Genomic DNA, 23,677 nt, shown 5'->3' with positions numbered 1-23,677 from the left:
CCACTTCATGGCACAATACATCTGAGAAGCAACAACAAGCAAAGACTCTGTGCAGGCAATAGCACCACTCAAAGCTCATGCGGTGCACTACACCTAAACTGCGTGGAAATTAGACACAAAATATCACACAAAATTATATCACACAAACTTCCTAGAAATACTAATGAGTGGTAGCGATTTTGTACGAGTTCTAACAAATCGTTAGAAAAGGTATAACCACAAACACCCTAATTGTTCATTATTTTTCCTAACTTATTTTGACTCATTAACTTAGTCAAACTTAATTCAATTTTATTTGGATAAATAATATACATCGTTTACACATTACTTTAAACAATAGACATCGTCAGAAAGCAGCGTTACAGAAATCAAGATGTAGATGCATATTGAGATCTCCAATAAGCAATTCAGGAGCTACAGTGGCAAGGGAAAAGCTTCCTGGGAACGTCCTCTTCTGGGTGCCACCGGTTAGTGGGATTATAAATCATCGCTGTTGCTCTATAAAGTAAATAGTTTGTTTCAAATGAGTTTTCAATGCAAACCCCACTTACTTGAAGGCACTGTTGCAGTCAGGAATATCTTTTCAAATACTATTATAAAAGCCTTTAATTTAGTAGAAGCAACCAGGCTATGTGAAGTGTGTATTTATTCACACTAAATATTAGACACACAGGCTATACAGTGCAGGGAGTATGTACAGTATTATTCAGTCTGTGTGTGCGTGTGTGTCGGGGGGAGGATATCTGTAGCTTAATAATTTAACAGAAGCTGGATTAAGAACCACAGACATAAAAGCATATTGCTGCAGGGCAAGGAGAGACTACAGAGAACACACACACTCAGATATACTCACAAAATCACCACTAGAGGGAGTAACTATACAATCAAATCAGAGCTCAACTGCTGCTGTAAACCAGTACATCCCTCACTCTGCTTCAGTGAAAGCCTGTTAATACAGTGCTTAGTCATTTAAAAGTATGCCTCAGAATACATTTTGCCCCAGTTTCACAAACTGGTAATAGTTAACTGAACTATTCAACTGAATAGTTGACTATTTTCCTTTGTAAACGTTTTAATGATCAGAATGATCACATGTGCTGACTCAACGTTTATGGCTCTGGCTTACTGATCAGAAGGAAGGGGGTTTAAACCCCAGCACTGCCAAGCTGCCACTGTTAGGCCCCATATCATCTCTGACCCTAGCTTCCTAACAAGCTGGGATATGCGAAGAAAGGAATTTTACTGTGCTGTAATATATATGTGACAAATAAAAACTTCTTCTAATTAGCGCATTGATTATATATATATATATATATTACACACACACACACACACACACAGATCAGCCATAACATTAAAACCTCCTGCCTAATATTGTGTAGGTTTCCCTTGTGCCGCCAAAACAGCTCTGACCCGACGAGACCTCTGAAGGTGTGCTGTGGTATCTTGCACCAAGATGTTAGCAGTAGATCCTTTAAGTCCTGTAAGTTGCCAGGTGGAGCCTCCATGCATCAGACTTGTTTGTCCAGCACATTCCACAGATGCTCGACTGGACTGAGATCTGGGGAATTTGGAGGCTATGTCAACACGTTGAACTCTTTCTCAGGTTCCTCAAACTATTCCTGAACAATTTTTGCTGTGTGGTAGAGCGCATTACCTTGCTGAAAGAGGCCACTGCCATTAGAGAATACAGGTGCCATGAAGGGCTGTACTCGGTCTGCAACAATATTTATGTAGGTGGTACATGTCAAAGTAACATACACATGAATGCCAGAACCCAAGCTTTCCCAGCATAACATTACCCAGAGCATCATACTGCCTCCGCCAGCTTGTCTTCTTCCCATAGTGCATCCTGGTGCATCCATCTCTTCCCCACATAACTGAAGCACACACACCTAGCCATGGGATGTAAATGAAAACGTAATTCATTAGACCAGGCCACCTTCTTCCATTGCTTCACCGCCCAGTTCTGATGCTCTCATGCCCACTGTAGGTGCTTTCGGTGGTGGATAGGGGCCGGTATGGGCACTCTAACTGCTCTGTGGTTATACAGCCCCATACACTGTGATACACTGTGTGTGATACACTGTGTGTTCTGACACCTTTCTATCATAGCCAGGATTAACTTTTTCAGCAATTTGTGCTACAGTAGCTCTTTTTTGGGATCAGATCAGATTAATTAACATTTGAAATGTCTATGTTGAACTTTCAACATAAATATCTTTCAGGAAACAATATGCCTCTTCTACAGTAGTATTTAGTACTTCTTGTTGTAAATACTACACACAGCAGTCAGTGTATACAACATCAAGGCAAATCTAATCACCTACAGTATATATAAAAAGTCTACACAGCCCTGTTTAAATTGAAGGGTTTTGTGATGATTTTGTGAATACATCATTTCACTTCTTTTTACACCTATAATGTGCAACCAACAAAATCCAAATAAAAAACAAATAGAAATGGCACATTTTGCTTATACTGCACTCAGTCTTAGCACATTGATTTGGCAATTTCAGCTTCTGTTGACCTGGATTTGTGCTTCGGGTTGTCATTCTGCTTGATTTTTTTCTATGAGAAAGGGCTTCTGTCTAGCCACCCTACCCCATAGCCCAGACTTATGAAGAATAAGAGAGATTGTTGTCATTTGCAGGGAGTGACTAGCATTTGCCAGATATTTCTGCAGTTCTTTTAATGTTGCCATATGTGATTGTGATTCATTAATTCTGTGCACAAGCACAGGCTCCTTTATAAAAGGGTGTGCACACTTTTGCAACCAGGTTATTGTCATTTTTTTTTTATTTTTTACACTACAACTTTTCTATTTGTTTCTCACTTGAATTTTGCTGGTTGCTATATCACATTAAAAGGCGGAAAAAGATCTGACATGATTTATCTTGGTTTCCTTTTTTACATTGCAAAAACCTGCAATTTTAACAGGGATGTGTAGACTTTTTAAATCCACTGTAAATGTTTCACTCACTAATTCAGCAAAACATCACACAAATTTAAGTGAAAATATAAATTTTAGAAGTACTAATAATGTTGCTAATCTGGTAAAATGCTCAGAAAGCTTTTACACACCATGAGGTATTTAAACTATAATTATATAGTATAGGTATTTAAACTACACTTATATATATATATATATATATATATATATATATATATATATATATATATATATTTTTTTTTAAAGAGTTTGGCTTTTCAGTGCTACCATTATAACAGTTCAAATAATGGCATGAAGGCTAAGAGATAGCTGGAAGTCATATATATATATATATATATATATATATATATATATATATATATATATATATATATATATATATATATATATATTGTCATCTATATCTTGTTATGTATACAGCTATTTTCTGTAAAACAAAATATTATGCATTGAGTATAAATTATTAACAATACATTTTATTTATTTACAATGCAATCATTATTGTCATTGTTTTACTAGTATTTAAAAAGCTGTAGGCAGGGGCGGACTGTGAACAAAAACGAGCCCAAGAAATTGTGTTCAAATAGCCTCCTATATTCCAAAATAACAAATCAAAATGCATCTGCTATTACACAATAGGCTGGAAGCTACTACTGCACAGTATCACTGCAACAGCAGTCAAATAAACAACATGCTAAAAGCTAAACAGATTACTCAGCTCGTTTTGTATACGTCAATAATTAGTTTGAAAAAGCACTGCACTGGTGCTCCCATTTCAGAAAACAATGAACATCATCACTACCAAAAATTCAGAAGCACCCACCAACGTGTCGGAGGAAACAGTCTGAACTAAGCTTGTTAACTATAGCACAGTTTCATAACCCTGCTCTTGGAGTAACCCGTTCTGCACAATTTAGTGTTTTCTCTGCTCTAACACACACATATCAGCCCAGGAAGGGCTGCTGGTTAGCTGATTAACTGAATCATGTGTGTTAGAGCAGTGAAAACATTAAAATGTACAGGACTGTAGGGATAATTAGGGTAGCTAGTCATCTCTTACCAGCCATTTTCCATTTAAGCAGAGTTTCTGAGAGACAAACCAACGATAAACAGCTGAAATAAAAAGAACATTTATCTTTTCCTAGCCTTATTTAGCTAGCTTAGCTATGCTAGGCCACTTGAATACCTGCTTTCTGACCGCTCATCTCCCCATCATCACAAACACCAGCAGCCGGTTTGGAACTAAAACGTGTTTTTGAACACTTTACTGCATCTGTGTTTTTCTTTTCTTTTTTTTCGCGTTTTCTTTCTGTAGTTGTCTAGTGTCTAGTCTACTAACAAACAGAGGAAAGTCTCTTAAAAGTAAGGTTTGCTCAGCTTTACACAGTGCTATGGAGTTCAATACTCGCCTGGCTTACCACAGTACACGAATTAGATTTTTTTTGTCCGATTTGAATTTTCACCACCTGCACACCTTGATGACGTAGGCCATGATAATCTCCGGTAACAACGAAGGCACAAGAGTCATCTTGATGACGCCAGAGCTTAGTCCTGATTGGTTGGACGCACCGCCGGCATTCATGTTATTTCTTTTTTTTTCTAAGACACCCCCTCGTCGTGAATAATTGATTTTAGCCGAACACTACATTTATTAAAAACCCAGCAAACAAACAAGAAACATTATTATTATTTTTTTTTAGCATTTCAGAATGATCTAGCTCTGTATCCTTTAAAACACATATCTAGCAAAAAAAAAAAAAAATACTGTAATCACTGCCATTTCTTGTCCCATTCTCTTCTGTATGATTAAGATATGTGATACTATGTGGTAATAGTGTATTATTGTAGCCTACAGTCTCTTTTTATGTTTTTATAATCATATCTCAGGTCGTGTTTATCCAAATAAAATGAATTAAAATGTGAAAAAAATAAAGAATTATTAATAATAGTAATCCCTTTATACAGAGATAATATATTGAAAACAGCACGTAACCTGTTAGAATGTGAAGTGTTTGTGGTTATTAGCCTGTCTATGTGCCAATAGCAAACGTCTGCCTCTCTGGTCATAATATTTTGAACATTATTCCTGTCATTTATTTATTTATTTGTTTGTTTGTTTGTTTGTTTGTTTGTTTAAATATACTTATTTCTAAATTAATCTGCACTTATAAATATATGCACGAACATGTTCATTCATTAATTTAACGTTTTCTTTCTTTATATAATTTTTATGCAAAATCAGAAAATACATGCCAATACAGAAACACACGCAAAATCAGAGAACAAATGCAAAATCAGAAAACATGCAAATACAGAAAAGGGGATGCCAGAACCAGACACTACCTCTTTATGATGATGAGGTACTGACCACATAGCTGGATATCTGTCTTTGGCTTCCAGAGCATTCAGACATTGGCTGCACAGGTGTCTTGCAGTAAGATTCACCAGCAGAGCACCTGACCCAGTATAGTAATAAGGGACGAATAGAGGAAACCCAACTCTAGCTGCAGTATGCTTGTTAGCGGAGTCCAGTTAACTTAGTAGGCTCAGGGTGAGCATGCAGTATGGTGAGACAGTCCCTCTCAACCACACTAGCAGCACATATGCACCCACTGGTCCCACTGGTTGGCTAGATAGCTGGGAATATGAATTTCTGGAGGTAGATGGTGCCAAGAAAGAACCGGCCCCAGTGGAAGAATGAGAGCTCACTGCCACTACTGAGCAATCAACAGACAGAGCTAGCTTGCAAAGAGTGGGGTGAGTGAAGTTAATAAATATAGCAGTGCTAATGAATAAAACCTGTTCAGTACTAGTGGGGGACATAGAGTTCTATAGCATTCTTCAGAAAAAGGTGTTAGAATGTAAGAAAAAATCTTCTCACCACAGCTGAATAGAAGATAGGACATTAGGAATGTATTGCCAGCTTTGTTAGACAGGTAGCTCCAACCATAATCACAAGCTATTGAGCTCCATATGGTATACATGTGGTCTGACATGTATACAAGTTGAGAAGATGAAAGTGAGTTATGTCTTGACTATGTGTGACTGTGGTATTTGTTGCAAATGCTATGTCATATGGTCACTTCATGACTTTACTGGAAGGTCTTGGTATACATACGCACATGCACAAAAGGATGTCCAGGTGATTTCCACCATCCCTGTTGGTTAGGCTTCAAATAGACCCACAACTTCAGTGTTTTATTTGTCCTCCATGTTGACTGAAGTGTGTCTGCATAACATCTCTAACCTGGGGTTATATACTCCAGTTGTGGCACCTGGTACATTACAGTTTGACTACATGACTCCTGATTTATGGCAGCCATTAATTTTGCCATCAGTATGTCTCAGCTGCCTCAGTGGGAAGCATGTGCTGAGTCACTGGGACTGAAAAGTAGGATAGCTATGCGTGCCCTTCAGCAAGAACTAGCAAAAATGTGCTGCACTCACCCAGACTCTGCAGGACTCATTCATTTAAGCAAAGCTCTAAGTGTCATATCCTGAGCTGAATTCAAGACCTTGAGGAATTGCAAGACTTTTGTTCCATAAACAACAAACATTAGATTTTTTTGTAAAAGTAATACTGTGTATATACTATGTATGGAAGATTTTAGACAGTATTACTGCAATTTGTTTGTGCTGATTTTAAGTCCAGCAGTAAGGCATGAAGGCCTGTTCTTTTTTAAATCTTTAATGAAACTTTTAACCTAATGTTATTTATTTTTGCTTGGAAATAAGGAATAAGATCCAGTTCATCTGTTGTAGTGACATGCTACAGTGGCAGGCAAAACACAGACACAGACAGAAGCAGAGCTTGTGTTTAAAGAAGATTTTATTTTCTTAAGCAAGAGAGAAAAGGGAAGGAGGGGCATAGGATGCCAGCTCCAGGTGCAGAGAGCTCTGAGGGATGGGTCAAGGTAGAGTGTGTTGGTGGTCACTGCTGGCCCGGCGGTGTGGAGCGGACCGATAGCAGGGTGCGGCGGTGGGAGGACCAGGCCTCTTCCATGGGTAACGGGTGTGAAGGGCCTCGGCTATGGCGCACCGCAGCGGAAGTATGCCGCTACCTACAAAATAATGACCAAACCACGTCAGCACCAGTACATAGACAGAAGCTTACCTTCCATACTCACCTTCCTGTGGTCGCGGCACCCTTTTATCCTCTCCAGTCTTCTCTGAGAGGGCGAGGAGCCGCGGTGATTATCTACCTCCAGTCGTGCTCCATTCCCCTGCTCTGCCCTGCGGCCATGTGCTCTCCCGCAGTCCGTAACAGTAGTGCTGAAACGGCGCTGTCCGTTCAGCACCACAGTAGCAGTAGTGTGAGGAGCATGCAGCAGGTTGTGCGTGTGGTGCAGAGGCCCGCAGTCACATTATTTTATTATAGGGCAAGCTAAAATGGCAATTTATTCTGGAATAAATGTATTATCTGGAAAGAATCAGGACAGTATTGTGATGTGTGCTAGTTTATAAAAGTTTTGTGAGAACAAGATCATTGCATTATAAATTTCTACAACATTTAAAATACTCAGTTATTTAACTTCAAAGCTTAGTTTATATTTATAACCATGTTTAATATAAAACGTAAATGAATACAAATGTGCAACATGTTGCCAATTTAAACAGACAGGCTATTACTTGATTATGGTTATTTTATGCCACTTGTAAGGAGGACAGATTACATATGAAGCACAGAGGTGTGGTTTCAGAGATTTACAATGGTCTATTTATTACAATTGATGACAAACTAATGATATAATTAGCTGCAAGCTAAGGAAGCATGTGTGTATCTGTTTATCTTTTAATGTGGACAAAATGTCCATGATTTCCTTTTTGGTTACTTGGGTTAATATATAATTGTGTGTGTGTGTGTGTGTGTGTGTGTGTGTGTAAGAGAGAGAGTGAGAGAGAGAGTGTGTGCGTGTGTGAGAGAGAGAGAATTTCAGCAAAGCTCTGAGTATTTGTCAGACATTATAGGACAGCTTCCCTCCCATTCCTCCCATTTTCACTTCCACTCCTGTTGAGCAGCTCAAGGAGATTGTTGCTATAGAGATCTGCTCTATCCTTGTAGTAACCATAGAAACTGTCTCCTGGATCACACACACACACACACACACACACACAACAAGGTATTTGGGTGTTAGATTTTTTTTTAACATACAGAATTAGCATATGAGCCCTTGAACCTCCTCTTCTCACACTTACACGTGCTCATACACCCATGGATGTTGGATGCAAGAGACCAGACAGTTACACAGACAGTTACCTTTATTAAGACAGAAAGGGTGGGAGCAGCCTTAGAGAAACATTTATCATGCTGCTGCAATGAGCTACTCTGACTGCATGCTAGAACTGATCTCAGGTTTGGTAGACAAGGATTAAAAGATCAATAAATAATAAGATAGAAGGCAGGATAAAGCAAATTTGCCATTGATGAAATCTCTTTGTTTGGAAACATAGCTTACAGGTGCATTAAGTTTAATACTGATCATACCAGCTGTGGACATCATGCCATGTTCAAGCATCAAGGCACAAGGCAGTGGTCTGACAGTTTAGCACTGAGTTTCTGCTTCTGTGTTTGTGCAAGAGCAAAGTAGCACATGCAAAATGTTTTGCTGAATGACAGTTAATATTTTGAAGAACATGTATATTTGTGTCTTAAAGCAGGAGTGTCAGACATTCCAGTCTTGGAGGGTCACAGTACTGCAGAATTCATGATATTCCCTTATTTAACACATCTAAATCTTTTCTATAATTGCCACTGAAACAGTCACATCATACAAAAATGCAATGTTTGTTACATCATGGCTAATTCATATGATGGTTACATAAACATAAAATGATATTATATTACTCCCTCAGGCACTTGTCAGTAAGTGCTTTATCTTTGTCAGGGTCACAGTGGATCCTGAGCCTATCCCAGGAGCACTGGGTATGAGGATGAGAATATACTTTGGATGGGATGGCAGTCCACCGCAGGGCACTATGCACACACACGTTGATACATTCATACATTCAGATGAACATAAGGACAAATTAGCTTAGTCAATCCACCTTTTGGCATATTTTTGGAAGTGGGAGGAAACTGGAGAGGCCAGAAGAAACCTACAGAGTCCCGAGGTATATTATATTATGTTTTATTTAAAAATACAGCAAATTTCTGTACTGTCACTTAATGGTTATTGCTATCAATAGTTTATTAACACTATTGCAAGCAAGCTAGTTTTATAAATGGCAAAATATTTAGCTAGCAGTATTTGCTGCATTAAAGCTCAAACATTGATAAATATGCCTGCATTTGCATATTTTGTTAGAATTAAAATATGTATTTTTCTCTGAAAATACTCTCAAGAGAAAGCCTTTAAGAGAAAAGATTGTTGGAAAATCATTTCTTTTGTTTAGATCGATTGCTTGACAAATAAAGTGAGAAACAATCTTTTTAGACATCTGCAGTATAACATGACATGATTATGCCAAGTGGGATGAGCAAAAGTTCATAAGTTTATTTAAGGTTCAGATAATGCAGTGGTCATGGGTCAGAGAAAAAATGGTGAAATAAACATATTTCTGTTCAATTTTAGATGCAATTTGTCCAAAATTCTGGAAAACTTGACCAAAATTGTTGTTTCTACCTGTAGTGTCTTTCTTTAATGATGTTGGAGGGTTTGCTACACTCAACTAAGCTGATATACAGTATATGAATTGTAAAATCAACAACAACAAAAAATGTAACTTGTGATATCTTGTAGCTGTAAGTGGTTTTAATGATTAACACAGATTTGAGTTAAACTATCATGTTTGCCAAATTTTATTTTTGATTTTAATAAAATTCTAAGTCTGTGTTTCAGATTAATTGCAATTTGATCGTTGAAAATTGAAATTTGCACTTGATTACATTTACGGCATTTGGCAGACGCCCTTATCCAGAGCAACTTACATTTAATCTCATTTTTTTTTTATTTTTTATACATCTGAGCAGTTGAGGGTTAAGGGCCTTGCTCAAGGGCCCAGCAGTGGTGGCTTGGCGGTGCTGGGGATTGAACTCATGACCTTCTGATCAGTAGTCCAACGTCTTAACCACTGAGCTACCACTTCTGTTTATGACCAAGGATATGCAATATAAAAACAATAAACTCCTATATGAGAATAAATGATGATCAAATTAAACTACTAACTTCATTACTGTAGAAGATAATTACAGCTTGAATACAAAAGTTACATGGTTGCAGAAGCTGTTGCAGAATTAGTTAATAGCTAAAGGCATATTAAATCCTGTCAATGATTTTTTTTAGTGTCTCTGGTTTCTGTACAGTTTGTGGTCAACATTTTTCATGATGATCTGTAAGAATCCTAAAAACAACTGGATGTATGTCTTTTCACAGAAAGAGATGAGGTTTTGATCATGTGTCACATTATTAAGAAAGAAAACTTTATTTATTTTTTGGTGATTTATTAAACAAAACACAGTACCACCTTGTTCATCAAAATGAAATAAAAAAGAGAAAGAGAGAAATGGATTTTACTACTTCACTGTCACAGTTTGATGAGCAGGTGTACAAAAGATACGACAGATGAGCCCTGCCCATTTGGACAGTGCTTTACCACCTACTGACCACTACCAGACACTGAGAAATAATGATGGTATGAATGCTCACTAGGTACAAGCATACACTACATATATTGTATTTTACATAAGGTTTTTTTTTTGACATTTTCATTAAGCTTTTTATCCTTCAAAGGGAAAGGTGAAGGAAAAGAGATAGTGTTGTCATACATAGTAATTTAGTTACAATAATAAAGTGTTAGATCAGTATGTCAAAGCCATACACAAATGTGTTTTTTTTTCTTCGCTTTAGTTTCTCAAAAACAAAACCAAAAGAACAGTAAGGATTGAGCAGGAGCTTTAGGGCATCACACTATAAAGCAGTTACAAATAAGTAGAAGGCTTAATAACATGGTAAATGTACACTCTGAGTGGATGGGGAAAATATCATTATGCAAAGGCTTGGCAGAGACGGTACATACGCAAATCTCCTGTGCATGTAATGGATACAAATCATAAACAAAAATAGCAAAATTATAGCAATCTATATCTATATTCATATATATCTATATAGTAAGAGTTTCGTTCTGGTTAGGTCATGCAGCAGTCACAGCTGAGCCATTGTGACATTGGTTTAAGTCATGAGGTTGTACAGTGTAAACAGACAGGGGGGAGGGATCCAAAGGAGCAGAAGCAAGAAGCTTTCAGTGCAAAGATTGGCATCTGGGATGGAGTCGATCTATTCCTAGACTTTGTACTGCAATTATTCAGTAACCTTCTCAGTCCAATTTCCAAAGCAAAAGCAACAGGGAAAACTGAATTTCAAATAGGTAAAACTGGCAATTCAGTACTTTGGCCAATTCACATCATGTCATGCTCTGGTTAAACTCCACCCCCTGACCATGCCTCGACTCTCCCTTCTGTTTTCTCCATTCTACCCTTGACAAATACAAGCAGTGAAATACAAGGACCAGCAGCCATTACACTGTTCACTGGTGACACACATTTACACACAGAGAGGAGTGATGTTCAGTGTACTGGGTGCAGTGCAATGACTAGGGCTGGCCTATTCAACATTCAAAACAGAACAGAGCATAAAGCCAGGGTAGAAAGAGTCAGAGAGAGCAAAAGATGTTCTGTACAAATGCAATATAGATCAATTAAAGCTTATAAAAACAGATCTTAAAAAACACATTTTTTTTTTTTTTTGCTAAAACAACACTCAAGAATCAGCCTAATTTGTTATCTAAGTTAGCTGAACATGTCTTAGCCTTTCAAGCAGAAAGACAAGGGTATTTTGTACAGGACAAAATCCATACACCACATCCTCATATTAGATGAGAAAGCAGGCACAAAATAGGGTTAAAGGTCAGAGTTTAAGGTTTAATAGAAAACAAGCTCAAGGGCAGCGATACCAAACATTCAAAGCATACGCTTCAGGTCACTGAAAGTTTTCAGGGAATGGTTGCATGTTTTGTACATTAGCACTAACACTGTTTTTTTTTTTTTTTTTTTTACATGTATTGTACAACTATTTCAGCTACCCATCTAAGCAACACTACCCACAGGTTTCCTTTATTCAGTAATCGTTCTTTATGTAGCTCAGTCACCACTACATGCACCCAGTCTCTGTTGCTTTTCCGTTTTCAGCTTTTGCCAGACATTAGTTCTTCCATTTTTGCCCTGTGCTAAATCACATACTTAACATTTCTGAGGCAAAGCTGGATCTTTGAACAAAAACAAAACAAAACAAAAATAGGCACAATGAAAGGGGAGCTATCATTACTGGAGTGTTAACCTTTGACCCTGTACAAGCATGTGCGTAAGTGTTAAATTTTAGATTTTCAGGTAATGCGCTTATAATGACTGGGAGAGAGTGCTGGTAAACATAATGTGCTTGCTTTTTACGATTCACCACTGTTTTATCTTTCTTTTTTATTTTGCTGCTGAGTGTCGGGTGAGTGTGTCCACATGTTCCTTATTGATTTGAGATACTTCTCCATAGCGTAGACACAGACATAGAGTAGAGCAAGCCGAAGCATTAGTTTAGCATTGTCTCTTTACAGTAAACCAGTTTTACTTTACAACATGGCACACAACTTCTCTGTTGGCACCATATTTACACCAGCACATACCCCACTTCCAATCTCAAAGCTTATCCTTTTATCCCCAGAACTTGTTAATCTTTTTTCTTTTTTATATTTTTGATAAGTTTCTTGGTAATCAGAAGTGGTGTACTGCTTTTAACTTTCTTAAATCTGACATTGTCTTCCTTTCTGAGATCAGAAAACTGAAACCACAATGATTAATAAGACAGAGGTGTCAACAGAATCTACATATTTCTCACTGTTGTCTTTTGAGAAAATTGGGTGGTCAGGCACTGTGAGCATGGAGGAAAATGAATCAATAATATCATCAAAGTGAACTGAGTTATGTAAGGCCAATTTTGTAGCATGAGACAGAGAAATATCAAAGATCTTAATTAGATACTTCATGTTGAGTCAGACAACATGACTCAACATAAAATATTTGTTTTAGTTCAAAATGTGGAAAATAAACATAAATGATCTAATATTCCTCACCCATAACCTTATTAATCAGTTCTGTCATGACCCCCGTTGAGATCTCTGTCTTATATATATAAACTTAACATTTCTATTTCTAGTCATCATCATCTTTCCCTTTCTCCTTCTTGTCTTTCTTTTCCTTTTCCTTCTTCTTCTTTTTCTTCTTCTTGGCCTCCTCTTTCTTGCCAAAAGTGATGAAGTCGCTCTTATCATCACCGTCCTGCCCCTGTCTGATAGAGATGATGGCAGGAGAACCAGGGATGATGAAAGCTTCAGGTGGGACCTCGCCTGGCTTCAGATGCTGGGGGGGCATTCCAGGGCCTGGACCATACCGAAAATGCCAACTGTTACTGTCCACACCAGCGCCAACAGGAGGAGACACCTCGCCACCCTCATTATCTAACCACAAAGAGAGAGAGAAACATTGTGAGTGTTGTAGACATTTCAGTTTAGAAAACCCACATGGCTATCAATAAATGTAAAACAAACATTCATTGTCATGTCATAAATACAGCATTTTGTACCATCGCATTCTGTACACATTTCAAAGAATGTCTTGTATTGCAACAAGTGCTGATAAGCATGCAGTATTAGACAGCCTAGGCACAGAATGGATCAGGATCCAACAGCACAGGATTACATGTCAGGTCCAACCCATTAGAGCAGGAAGACAGAAAGGTCAGAGAAGAAAGGCTGACATTTTAACAGAGGTAAACACACACTGACAGGAAGGCAAAAAGTAACACACACATAAATACACACACTTCAGATACAACTGAGTTTACTGAGTTTAACCTCTTTTAAAGATAAACTGTGGCTATAGAATTCTTGAGAAGGGAAGGATGTGTGTGTGTGTCACTGTGTAGTTTAAATAGCTAAATACAACACTAGCATAAGCTAAGAAGAGGAAGTGTATGTGTGGACAGGCAAGTGTGAAGGAGGCAATTCTGATCCTGCACAGGCTGTCTGTGGGTTAACATGAGTCACCATGCTGGTCTGCTGTGTGTGTGCTATAAATTACTGCTGTCTTAGTAGAGTGCTAGAGGAAAATGCCACGTTAGAGAAGCCACCATGAGGTTCTTCAACAATTCAGAAAAGTTAAATTCTGAAGTCAGAAGAAGGGATGGAATGGATACTCCACACTAACACAAGAAAACTTGAAAATGCTTCTTAGCCTTTTTCTGTTTCCACCCACACTAAAACTGTGCTTTTGATCAAAACACATCTTTTCACCTCTGCTATCCAAAGTGGATAGATCTCTTGTAGCATGGATAAGGGAAAATGTAGCTTTTCAAAACCACTGACATATGACTGTCATGTGATCTCCCAAATGTCATGGGTCTGTGAAACTGCAGCTAGATATGACTGCTGTTAGGTATTATATCATAGTATATTTATAATATTCTTAGGATAGAGTGCAAAAATGACTCTGTAGCTTGTCAAACCATTGTATCTCTATTGTCTGAGCCTGATTTCATTTTAACATATAGGTGCCTTTGTTGTAGAGTCCTTCAGATTCACTCACACACACACACACACAACCACACACACGCGCTGCCCTACATTACTATTAGCGACACATACCAGTCAAGATTAATCAACACAACTGCAACCTACTTTGTAAACTCCTTTTTTGACACAGCCAAAGGAGCTCCCTCTCTTCCTTTCTCTATTCCTATTTTAGGCTTATCATGTACTACTAGCGGTGTTTGAGTGAATGTGTGCAGTGGTCTGTGAATGACAATGTCTGCAAGCAGGAGCTGTTCTTTTTCTGATGTCTCCTTATAGCTTCTCTCTCGAGAATGTGCCTACTACAGCAGAATGTGAAACAGTGATGGAGAACACCTCTCACATTCCACTGCAGTATATAAAACACTCTTCTTCCCCATAATAGAAAAAAATGCATTTTTTGCTCTGGCAATTTTGTATTAATTTAAAGAATCCAGCATATATTTGCTCTTTACTAAAGGGAAAATTCACCCCAGGTGGGACAGGGCACCATGCACAAACACATTCACACCTAGGGGAACTCACCATAGCAAATACACCCAGCTGTATGTTGTAAAGCTACCATGAATAGCATTTTTTTTGCAATAGCATTCAAGGGGAGAAAAAACGCTTGTGAAACATATCACAACAAGTGAAACAAAGAGCTATTGTCTGCATAAATATAGTCAATATATATACATGATAAACTATACAGTATAATATAAAACAGTAAGCATATTTTGAATGTGGTTTTTTACATACAATATGATGGTGGTTGTGATTTATTAAACTAAATAATACCCTTTTCCATATCAGTAAATCACCAACAAGAATATGGGTCCAAGGTTTTATCCAAACCAAGAAGAAAAACTTTACTGAATACCTATTGTCAATGGTGACACAGTAATAACATCTGTCCAGGAGGGAGCATTGGCCTTTTATTTGCCTAGATCCCACATGAATACACAGAAAATGAGGATACATACAATCAAAAATTAATTCTGTTAAAATTAATTCTGTTAAAATCCACAGAGAAACATGATTGTTTGTGGTCTGCCATTTATGTGCACGTGCATATGTGTGTGCGCGTGTGTGTATGTATGTGTGTGTGTGTGTGTGTGTGTGTGTGTGTGTGTGTGAGTGTGTGTGTGTGTGTGTGTGTCTGAGAGAGAGAGAGAGAGAGATAGAATCAGTGAATAGATCGAATCTATTACGGGTCTCGAGGGTGCTGCCTGACTCCCTTACCCAACAATTATGCACAAAAGTTCTCTCCATTTCCCTCCATTTGTCTCTCTGACTGTACTTTAGACACCTTATTTTTTTTTATTTCTGTTTCATTTCTTATTTATATGACTATCTGACACTGTATATCTTCCCTTTATTTACTATTAGGTTAAAAAAGGACATGTTTGCCACTCTGCCAGAATAACAACCATCATCACTGCCTTAGCTATGAATATGGAAAGAAGGATACAAAAAAAAATCTCCCTAAAGCCCCCTCTACTTGACATTGTGTTTAATGTAGCATGTGGAGACACTCACGTCCTGAGATTATTGACGTAGGTTTAATAAGCAATATAACTGCTAGGAAAAAAATTATTACAGTGAGTGGCTAGCTCGTCTAATAAAAAGATAACGAGGAGCAAACCAAATATCTCTCTCTCTCTCTCTCTCTCTCTCTCTCTCACACACACACACACACACATACACACGCACACATACACACACACACACACACACATGCACATACACATACACACACACTGGATCTCTGTAGTCATTTTTCTTAGGCATTCTGTATTCTTCTCTGTGTATTTCATACATAAAAATCAATTATCATAGATATCCAACATCTTCTCTAAAAATCCTCTAACAATCTGACTCTGCTATCACTCTCACATATCGTACATTGGTGTATTAGTTTCTTTTTTTTTGCTTTCTTGTTTTCTTTATAGTCGAAGGGCAGAAGGATAAGAAGGGCAGGATGGGTGAAATGTAATCCTCCTTCTACGTTCACTCTACATTCCTGAAGGTGTGCAATTTTGCACAAGCTGGCCACAAGCTTTCAGTCCACACCCACCATTTAAAAAAAAAACTGCTACCTTTTAACATTTTGTGTACTTTTTGTGGAGTATTTAATAATAAATCCTGTGATTCAGGATTTAAGATGAAAGCTACTAGTTTAATGCCTTTTGCATTGTATGTAGCTTTATTTGAAACAGTGCACAATACATGCACATTAAGATTTTATACATTTAAATAAAATAAATGTTTAAAAGTGCACGTTATGTATAATCCACTATTAATCGCAGCTAATATATATTCAGTGCATTGTGTGAATATCTGTATGAGAAGATATGCCACACCTAGGTCTGTCTGGCTTCATCAATCCTGATAAAACACAGCAGATGGCACAGGCAGGCTTTGTGTACATGCAGCCAAGAAACCCATTTGTTCGTGTTTGTGTATGTGTGTGTGGTCTTATCATGGGTGAAATATGTGACAGCTTAAAAAGGCTGATTATTTTTTATTCATAACATTACTGTAAAATAAATAAATAAGTAATTATGAGAATGGTTGTTTGATTTAACATCATATACTTAAAAGATTAAACTATACAGTTAGTATTCATGTACACACATCTAATATAAATGAATATGCATAGTCTATTCGAAGCCTAGTATGCAATTTCAATCAAATGTATGTGCAACAACTTTAAGACAGTGTTTCTGATAGATGTATTTGAAATAGGTGTTTAAAATAAAAAATATTTCAAATTTGTATTTGATGGTGGTAAGAAACATATATAAAATATAATTTGTATTATATGTATATACTGTACACATATGAATATAATTTGTATAAATGTCTTTGTGTTCTGCATAGTGTTCATAAACTGATGCTCATATAATTCTGGTGAATTTCAAAGAAGGCTCTTGCACCAGAGTTCTGAAACACAAGAGAATTACTGTGTGTTTTTGCCCATGTGTGGGCATATGGCATCATGAGCAAGTTCTGAGTCATAGGGCAGCACAGGTTGGCACATCTACAGAACCTTAAACTGCCAGAATGGAAAAGGTCATGGCCATCCACCTCTCTTCCTCCTCACCCGCTCTCTCTCTGTCTTCCTTCCTCCCCTCAGTATCTCTCCCTACCTGTTTTTGCAGGTATTATCTGTTTTGCTCTTGTTAACTGATGAAGAAATCATTAATATCTTTATACTGTTTTTTCCATCTTACATTTTCTAATAATTTTATTTGTCACTCTTTCAAAATACTCTGTAGGGCAAAAAAATGTTTGTGGGCACATGACTATCATAGCCATATGAGGGCCTTCCCCATACTGTCGGAATGTCTTTGTATGCTTTGTATGCTTTAAGATTTCCCTTTACTGCAGTTATGGGGTCTAGCCCAAACCTGTTGCAGTATGACAAAACCAAAAAAACATGGTTTGCCAAGGCTGGAGTGGGAGAACTCAAGTGACCTGCACAGGGCCCTGACCTCAATCCCACTGAACAGCTTTAGGATGAGTTGAACACTGACAGTGTGCCAAACCTCCTTGCCCAACATTAGTGCCTAACCTCACTAATGCTCTTGTGGCTGAATGGGCAACTCCCCAAAGCCATGGTCCAAAATCTAGTGGAAAGCCTTCCCAGAAGAGTGGAGGCTGTAGGCTGTTATAACAGCAAAGGGAGGACATATGGGTTCACATATGGATGTGATTAGTTAGGTGTCCTTACTTTTGGCCATATATATATATATATATATATATATATATATATATATAAAGACATATATAATATATATATATATATATATATATATATATATATATATATATATATATATATATATATATATATATGTCTTTCTTTTCTTTACCACAATTTCATTTAAATAATTTTGATCAAAGGATGATCCTTTGTCATGTCCATTTTAACATATTCTTCTGTCTTGTCTTTCTCATTCCACCTGCCTGGCCTTTGTTTAGGTGATTCAGCACCATAGCACCACACCTCTCCCTCTCTCTACCACTTCACTCTCTCTGTCTCTCTCTCTCCCTTACTGTGCTCTGACTGAGGGAATGAATGGTTGCTGTGGAAACTGCCTCTTCCAGTGGCTATGGCATAGACACTGATGGAGAATAATGCTTTAAGCCCTTGATATGTCTCTCTCTCTCTCTCTCTCTCTCTCTCTCTGTTTTCCCCTAGTAACAGCAGCCATTGCAGACCCCTTCTTGTTAACGCACTCACTCTCCCTACATGCCAACTCTATGTTCTCTGGATCAAACTCTCTTTTTTCTCTATATAAATTGGGTAAAAACAATATATACACAATAGGAGAAAGTCCTTGGAGAAAAGCAGTTTGCTTCTCTTAATGTGATTCTCTCTCTCTCTCACACACACACACACACACACACACACACACACATACACACACACATATATATATATATATATATATATATATATATATATATACATATATATATGCGCAGTGGCAGCAGTAACTTATCTTCAGTCACTGTCTGCAAACCAACACTATGTGCTGATAAATGGTCAAACATGCTGAGTCACTTATGCTCTGTGGGAAATAAATCAGCTGGCACTGTTATTTATCTAACACATCACTCACCCTACAGTACCTAATTCACTTTTTCTCTCCTATCAGAACTGTAACTTCTCAGACTCAACAGGTAATCAATGACCATGCCAAAGAGAGAAAGAGAGAGAGAGAGAGAGAGAGAGAGAGAGAGGGGTTACCTCTTTCAGAGGCACTCTTTGCTCTCTCAGTCATCAGCACAGACTTAATTAGAACAAATTGATCTTTCATAACCCAAGTAATTGCACTGTCCTTCCCTCCCATTCCCACTTGGTCTGCCTGTCCTCATCTTATTTTCACCTCCCTCTCCATCCTATCCTCTTTCAACAGTTTTATAACTGTATTATATTTTATTGTAACTGTTCAATCCCACTGATCTAATGGTGTAATTATTTTTCTGTCTTTCTCTCTTTTGTTCTGTCTCTGTGTTAACTGATCTACACTTCTCTAAATCACATCACTTCATCCTGCAGAGAGTAAGCATGACAGTACATTAATAGTTTTCTTGTTCTGCTAATTGTGTAATTAAATATACATTAATTATGCAGACATACTCCAAATTGACCCTATGACAACTGTAACCTATAATGTTCTCAAAAATTAGTGAAGAGGATTATGAAGAAAAAATGTCTGATTGTGTGAGAGGGAGAGAGTTCCTGTTGCTTCAACACTGTGCACAGAATGGTAACATTTACATTCTTACATATCTTACAGATTCTGTTCTCTCATGATAAGTGCTGGTGTTTTGTTTAATTTGTTGTTAGCAATCTCTTGTGATTAACAATCAAAGTTTGTCTGTGTGTGCATTTGTGTGTATGTGTGTAAAACAGGCCTGTGTTGTAAACATGCCTATCTTAATTACCTCTCCACTGTAAGCCCTTGTCAGTCTTTTGTCTTGTTTATTCTCTGCTTTGTTTTTCCTTTCGAAGAGATAACCATCACCGCCTTCATCAGGTCATGTCATAACTTGTCTTAGGTGATAAGGTATCCTTTTTCATTTGCTTTAAACTGGAGTAATCAGTGTTAGTTTTTATAAACTTGCCATATATTAAATGAGGGTAGTAATGTGCTAGGCTCTCTATTATTATTTATAGCAATTTATTAACTAAATTGTATTTTAAGAGTAGTTTTGATGGAGGGTGCGTTTCACACTTGAAACTTGAAAAAGCAAAATATACTTTTATGTAATTAAATTTAGATGTTTTTCCAGTTACATGTGTCTTTCTCTCTCTTTAATAAAAATCCATGAGCTCCCAAGTGGTGGTTGGTACTGGAGATTTCAAGTTTAAATGCTTGGGTCAGAGGATGGCATTACTCTCTTCTCTGTCAATCAGAGTGACAACAACCAATCATAGGCATCTGTGAGCTCATGTATGTGGAAGAGGGCTTATAGCACTTTCCTCTTCCACATACATGAGCTCTGGTAGTTGGCTTTATGTGTCTAGGAGTAAATATGTGTTAGCCTTCAATATTCCCTTTTGGTAGGTGTTGTGTAGTAGAGGAGAGCTTGGTATTGGCTATGAATTGGCAAAATTGACCAAATTGGGGAAGAAATCCATGAATCTTTTCTTCACTTCAGATATTTTTTTGTTGTTTATTTAGTTATTTACCCACTAAATAACTCCTTACATCTCTGTGAAGTCAATAACCATACTTTTTTACTGAAGGTTTTTGGCTAACCAACCAATGGTGGGCAGTGGTGGCTGAATGGTTAAGGCTCTGGGTTACTGAGCACTGTCAAGCTGCTGATGTTGGGCACTTGAGCAAGGCCCTTAACCACATCTGCTCCAGGGGCACTGTATCATGGCTGACCCTGCGCTCTGTCCCCAGCTTCTTAGCAAGCTGGGATATGTGAAAAACTGCATTTCACTGGCTCTGTATGCATACTCTACACAATGACAATAAAGTTGAATCTAATCTAATCTACCTCTGAAAAAGAGGGAGGATAAAGATGAAAAGTACAATGCCTTAATTGTATCATAAAAATCTGTCAGAAATTAATACATTTGTTTTGTTGCGAAGTAATTAATGAGTAGCATTACAACAACAATATTGTAGAACTGAAGTGCCACTATGATGAAATAAATGTATTTAGTGGCTTTTGGAAGGTTTGCCATAAACGTTTTGCTTTGTGATGCCATTAACAGCTTCAAATACTAATGTGATATAAAAGAGACACAATAACAGTCTGAAGTTCTGTCATTATTTTGATCATTCTGTCTTCTAAGTACAGTTGCATTATACTTTAGGGTATTCATTTCAGATTTGTAAACAACTGTCATTTAGGATGCATCATCATACTAGCTCCTGGCCTTAGAGTGATTTTCAGCTGCAATTTAGAGCTATTTCACTAATTCAGAAACAATTGCAGGGAAATATGAGAGCAAGCTATTTTGGGTCTTATAAGGGAAGAGAAGATATGTGGGAGAACTAAAAGTCAGTGCAGGATAGACAATAAAAGATATACAGAAAGTAATGAAATAATAATTCTGAGGATAAAACTAAAAAGTACTAGCAAGTAACAGGGCAGACAATTTGAATTTTCTTACATTCACTGTATTTGCAGTTACACCAGATAAGATTCTCATTAAATGTAAATTCAGTCTGACTTAATACACACTGGGTTCACCTTCTGGTGAACTGGTGTAAAGCAGGAGACAGGATGCCGTCTTACCAGGAGCACTGGAGACAGTAGGCCAATTCTGGACCAGAACGCCCTGAGCCCCCTGCATCACAGATGACTCCTCCATATGGACTGAGCTGTAAACGCAAACACACACACACACACACACACACACACACACATGTAAATTGTAATGTGAAATTCTGCATCAAAATAATTATCCAGCATAATTAGATTGGAATAATGTTATTCCAGGTAATGACACAATGAATAATGTAATTATGTAATTACATTTGTATTCACAGGTGTAATAATGTAAAAACCCTTGGAAAACATAATCTCAATATTATTTATTTAAGCATGTTATTGCAGTACTCTAAAGCATGCCAAATTTTCTTTAAACTTAAAAAGAAATAAGGTCATCTTTTTGGACATGTACATTTGCCTAGTACTGGTGTGTGATGCAGCCCCAGTGCTAGATTTGGTAAGGGTTGTTTATAGAAGCCAAATTGCACCTTATGCCTGCTTAGTCTTAGCTCACTGCATGCAGTCTGGGTGTCAAGAGCATTACTGAAATTAAAAGCAAGGCTAAAAAGGGTGTATATGTGTCTGAGTGAATGTCTGAGTCTATGCATTACGTAGATGTAGCTTTTTTTTTTTTTTTAAACCCTGAATCCACCTGTATGGAAGAGAGTTTGGATTTGAGAAATATTATACAGTACTCTGACATTTAAATTCACACTGCTTGGTGGAACCAGAGAACAAAAAAGAGGTGTATTTTTTAATGATTAACAAAACCAATTACATAATTCATATTTAATAAAAGGTTTATGAACACAAAGATTATTTACAGTGACTAACAGTAAAGTGTTTAATTTTTCAGGAAGAAATAAAATGCTTTCATTTTCATGGCTGTGTAATCCAGAGAGAAGTAATATGGCATGTCTCTGTGAGAAGAGAGAAGTGTGCTAAAGACGGATTATCTCTGTTAGTTCACATTCACAGTGATGGAATAGAGCCATACAGAGCCTCATTTCAGTCAGACAAATTAATGAGCGCAACCCAGATGGTCAGTGCTAGGCTATTCTACTACTGCTTGAAACACTACCTTAAAATACCTGTTTGTCCCCTTGTGATATTGCAAACCTCTCTTCCTCTGCCAAGCTTCATTTCAGGATAAAACAGTGAGGTTAGATATGTTTGTCAAACAGGTGAGGTTATGTCAGTTGAGATTTGTTTCCCTAAAACCCAAGGCTGCAGAGTAGCACAGGGAAAAATCAGGGTGCATTTTAAAAATGTGCTTTTTGAGAATTTCAAAATAGACATACCCATAAATCACATGGGCTTTGATGATATTCCAACCAAATTCAAACAAGCACAAGCTATTTAACTGAATAAGAATAAAATTCTAAGAAAAGATAAATCTTCTAACCCTGCTCCTTGTTTTAACATTAACAGTTTGGATCTTGTGTAGATTCTTATGAATTTTCAGTTGTGGGAGCATGTTGGTTCAAGCATATGTAATATAAAATAAGAAACAAAAAATTTCATAGGTGAAAGTGAGGAGATATACGATGCAAGTGAGGAGATATACTGTATATACAAAAGAGTGAAATATGGGTGACTGACTGCAGAATGCAAAGAGAGGGGAGAGTACTAGATGGCCTCCATTTTAGTTGTGCTTCTTTCTTTCTCAATTTCTGATAGATATGTGTTAGGCAGTTATGGTTGCTATGTAACACCCCCACATCTCACAGTTTCTCCATATCTCCCTTTCAAATGTCTTTCTCATAATTAACACTGATTTTTACAAATTTTACCATATGCTTGTGCATGCAGAGTGTATAATTTCATTTAAAAATCTACTGTTATATTGGAGGCCATTTTAAGATCTCTAAAAACATGAGTCAC

General features: G+C 37.3%; 1 protein-coding gene and 1 long non-coding RNA gene across 13 annotated transcripts in view; both read right to left on the bottom strand.

Moving 5' to 3' along the window:
* Positions 1-317: 317 nt before the first annotated feature.
* Positions 318-4,454, bottom strand: LOC113529600 (uncharacterized). Its single transcript, XR_003403072.3, has 4 exons — positions 4,140-4,454; positions 1,803-1,895; positions 1,658-1,717; positions 318-1,561 (listed from the first exon to the last, which is right to left on the bottom strand). It is a non-coding gene; the product is annotated as an uncharacterized LOC113529600 (long non-coding RNA).
* Positions 4,455-10,351: 5,897 nt separating this feature from the next.
* The window catches only part of LOC113529863 (protocadherin alpha-C2), a 102,967-nt gene continuing 89,641 nt past the window's right edge, over positions 10,352-23,677 (bottom strand). For all 12 annotated transcript variants that reach the window (XM_053236880.1, XM_053236878.1, XM_053236871.1 and 9 more), the window contains exons 3-4: positions 21,818-21,903; positions 10,352-13,453 (exon numbers count right to left, since the gene is read on the bottom strand). In XM_053236880.1, coding sequence (XP_053092855.1) covers positions 13,149-13,453; positions 21,818-21,903 — 391 coding nt within the window. In that variant the 3' untranslated portion in view covers positions 10,352-13,148. The remainder of the gene's footprint in view (positions 13,454-21,817; positions 21,904-23,677) is intronic.

The sequence above is a fragment of the Pangasianodon hypophthalmus genome, chromosome 9 (genome assembly GCF_027358585.1).
Source record: "Pangasianodon hypophthalmus isolate fPanHyp1 chromosome 9, fPanHyp1.pri, whole genome shotgun sequence".
NCBI classification, from domain to species: domain Eukaryota; kingdom Metazoa; phylum Chordata; class Actinopteri; order Siluriformes; family Pangasiidae; genus Pangasianodon; species Pangasianodon hypophthalmus.
Note: the sequence above shows the minus strand (reverse complement) of the source record. Positions and strands in the feature narration are given on the sequence as shown.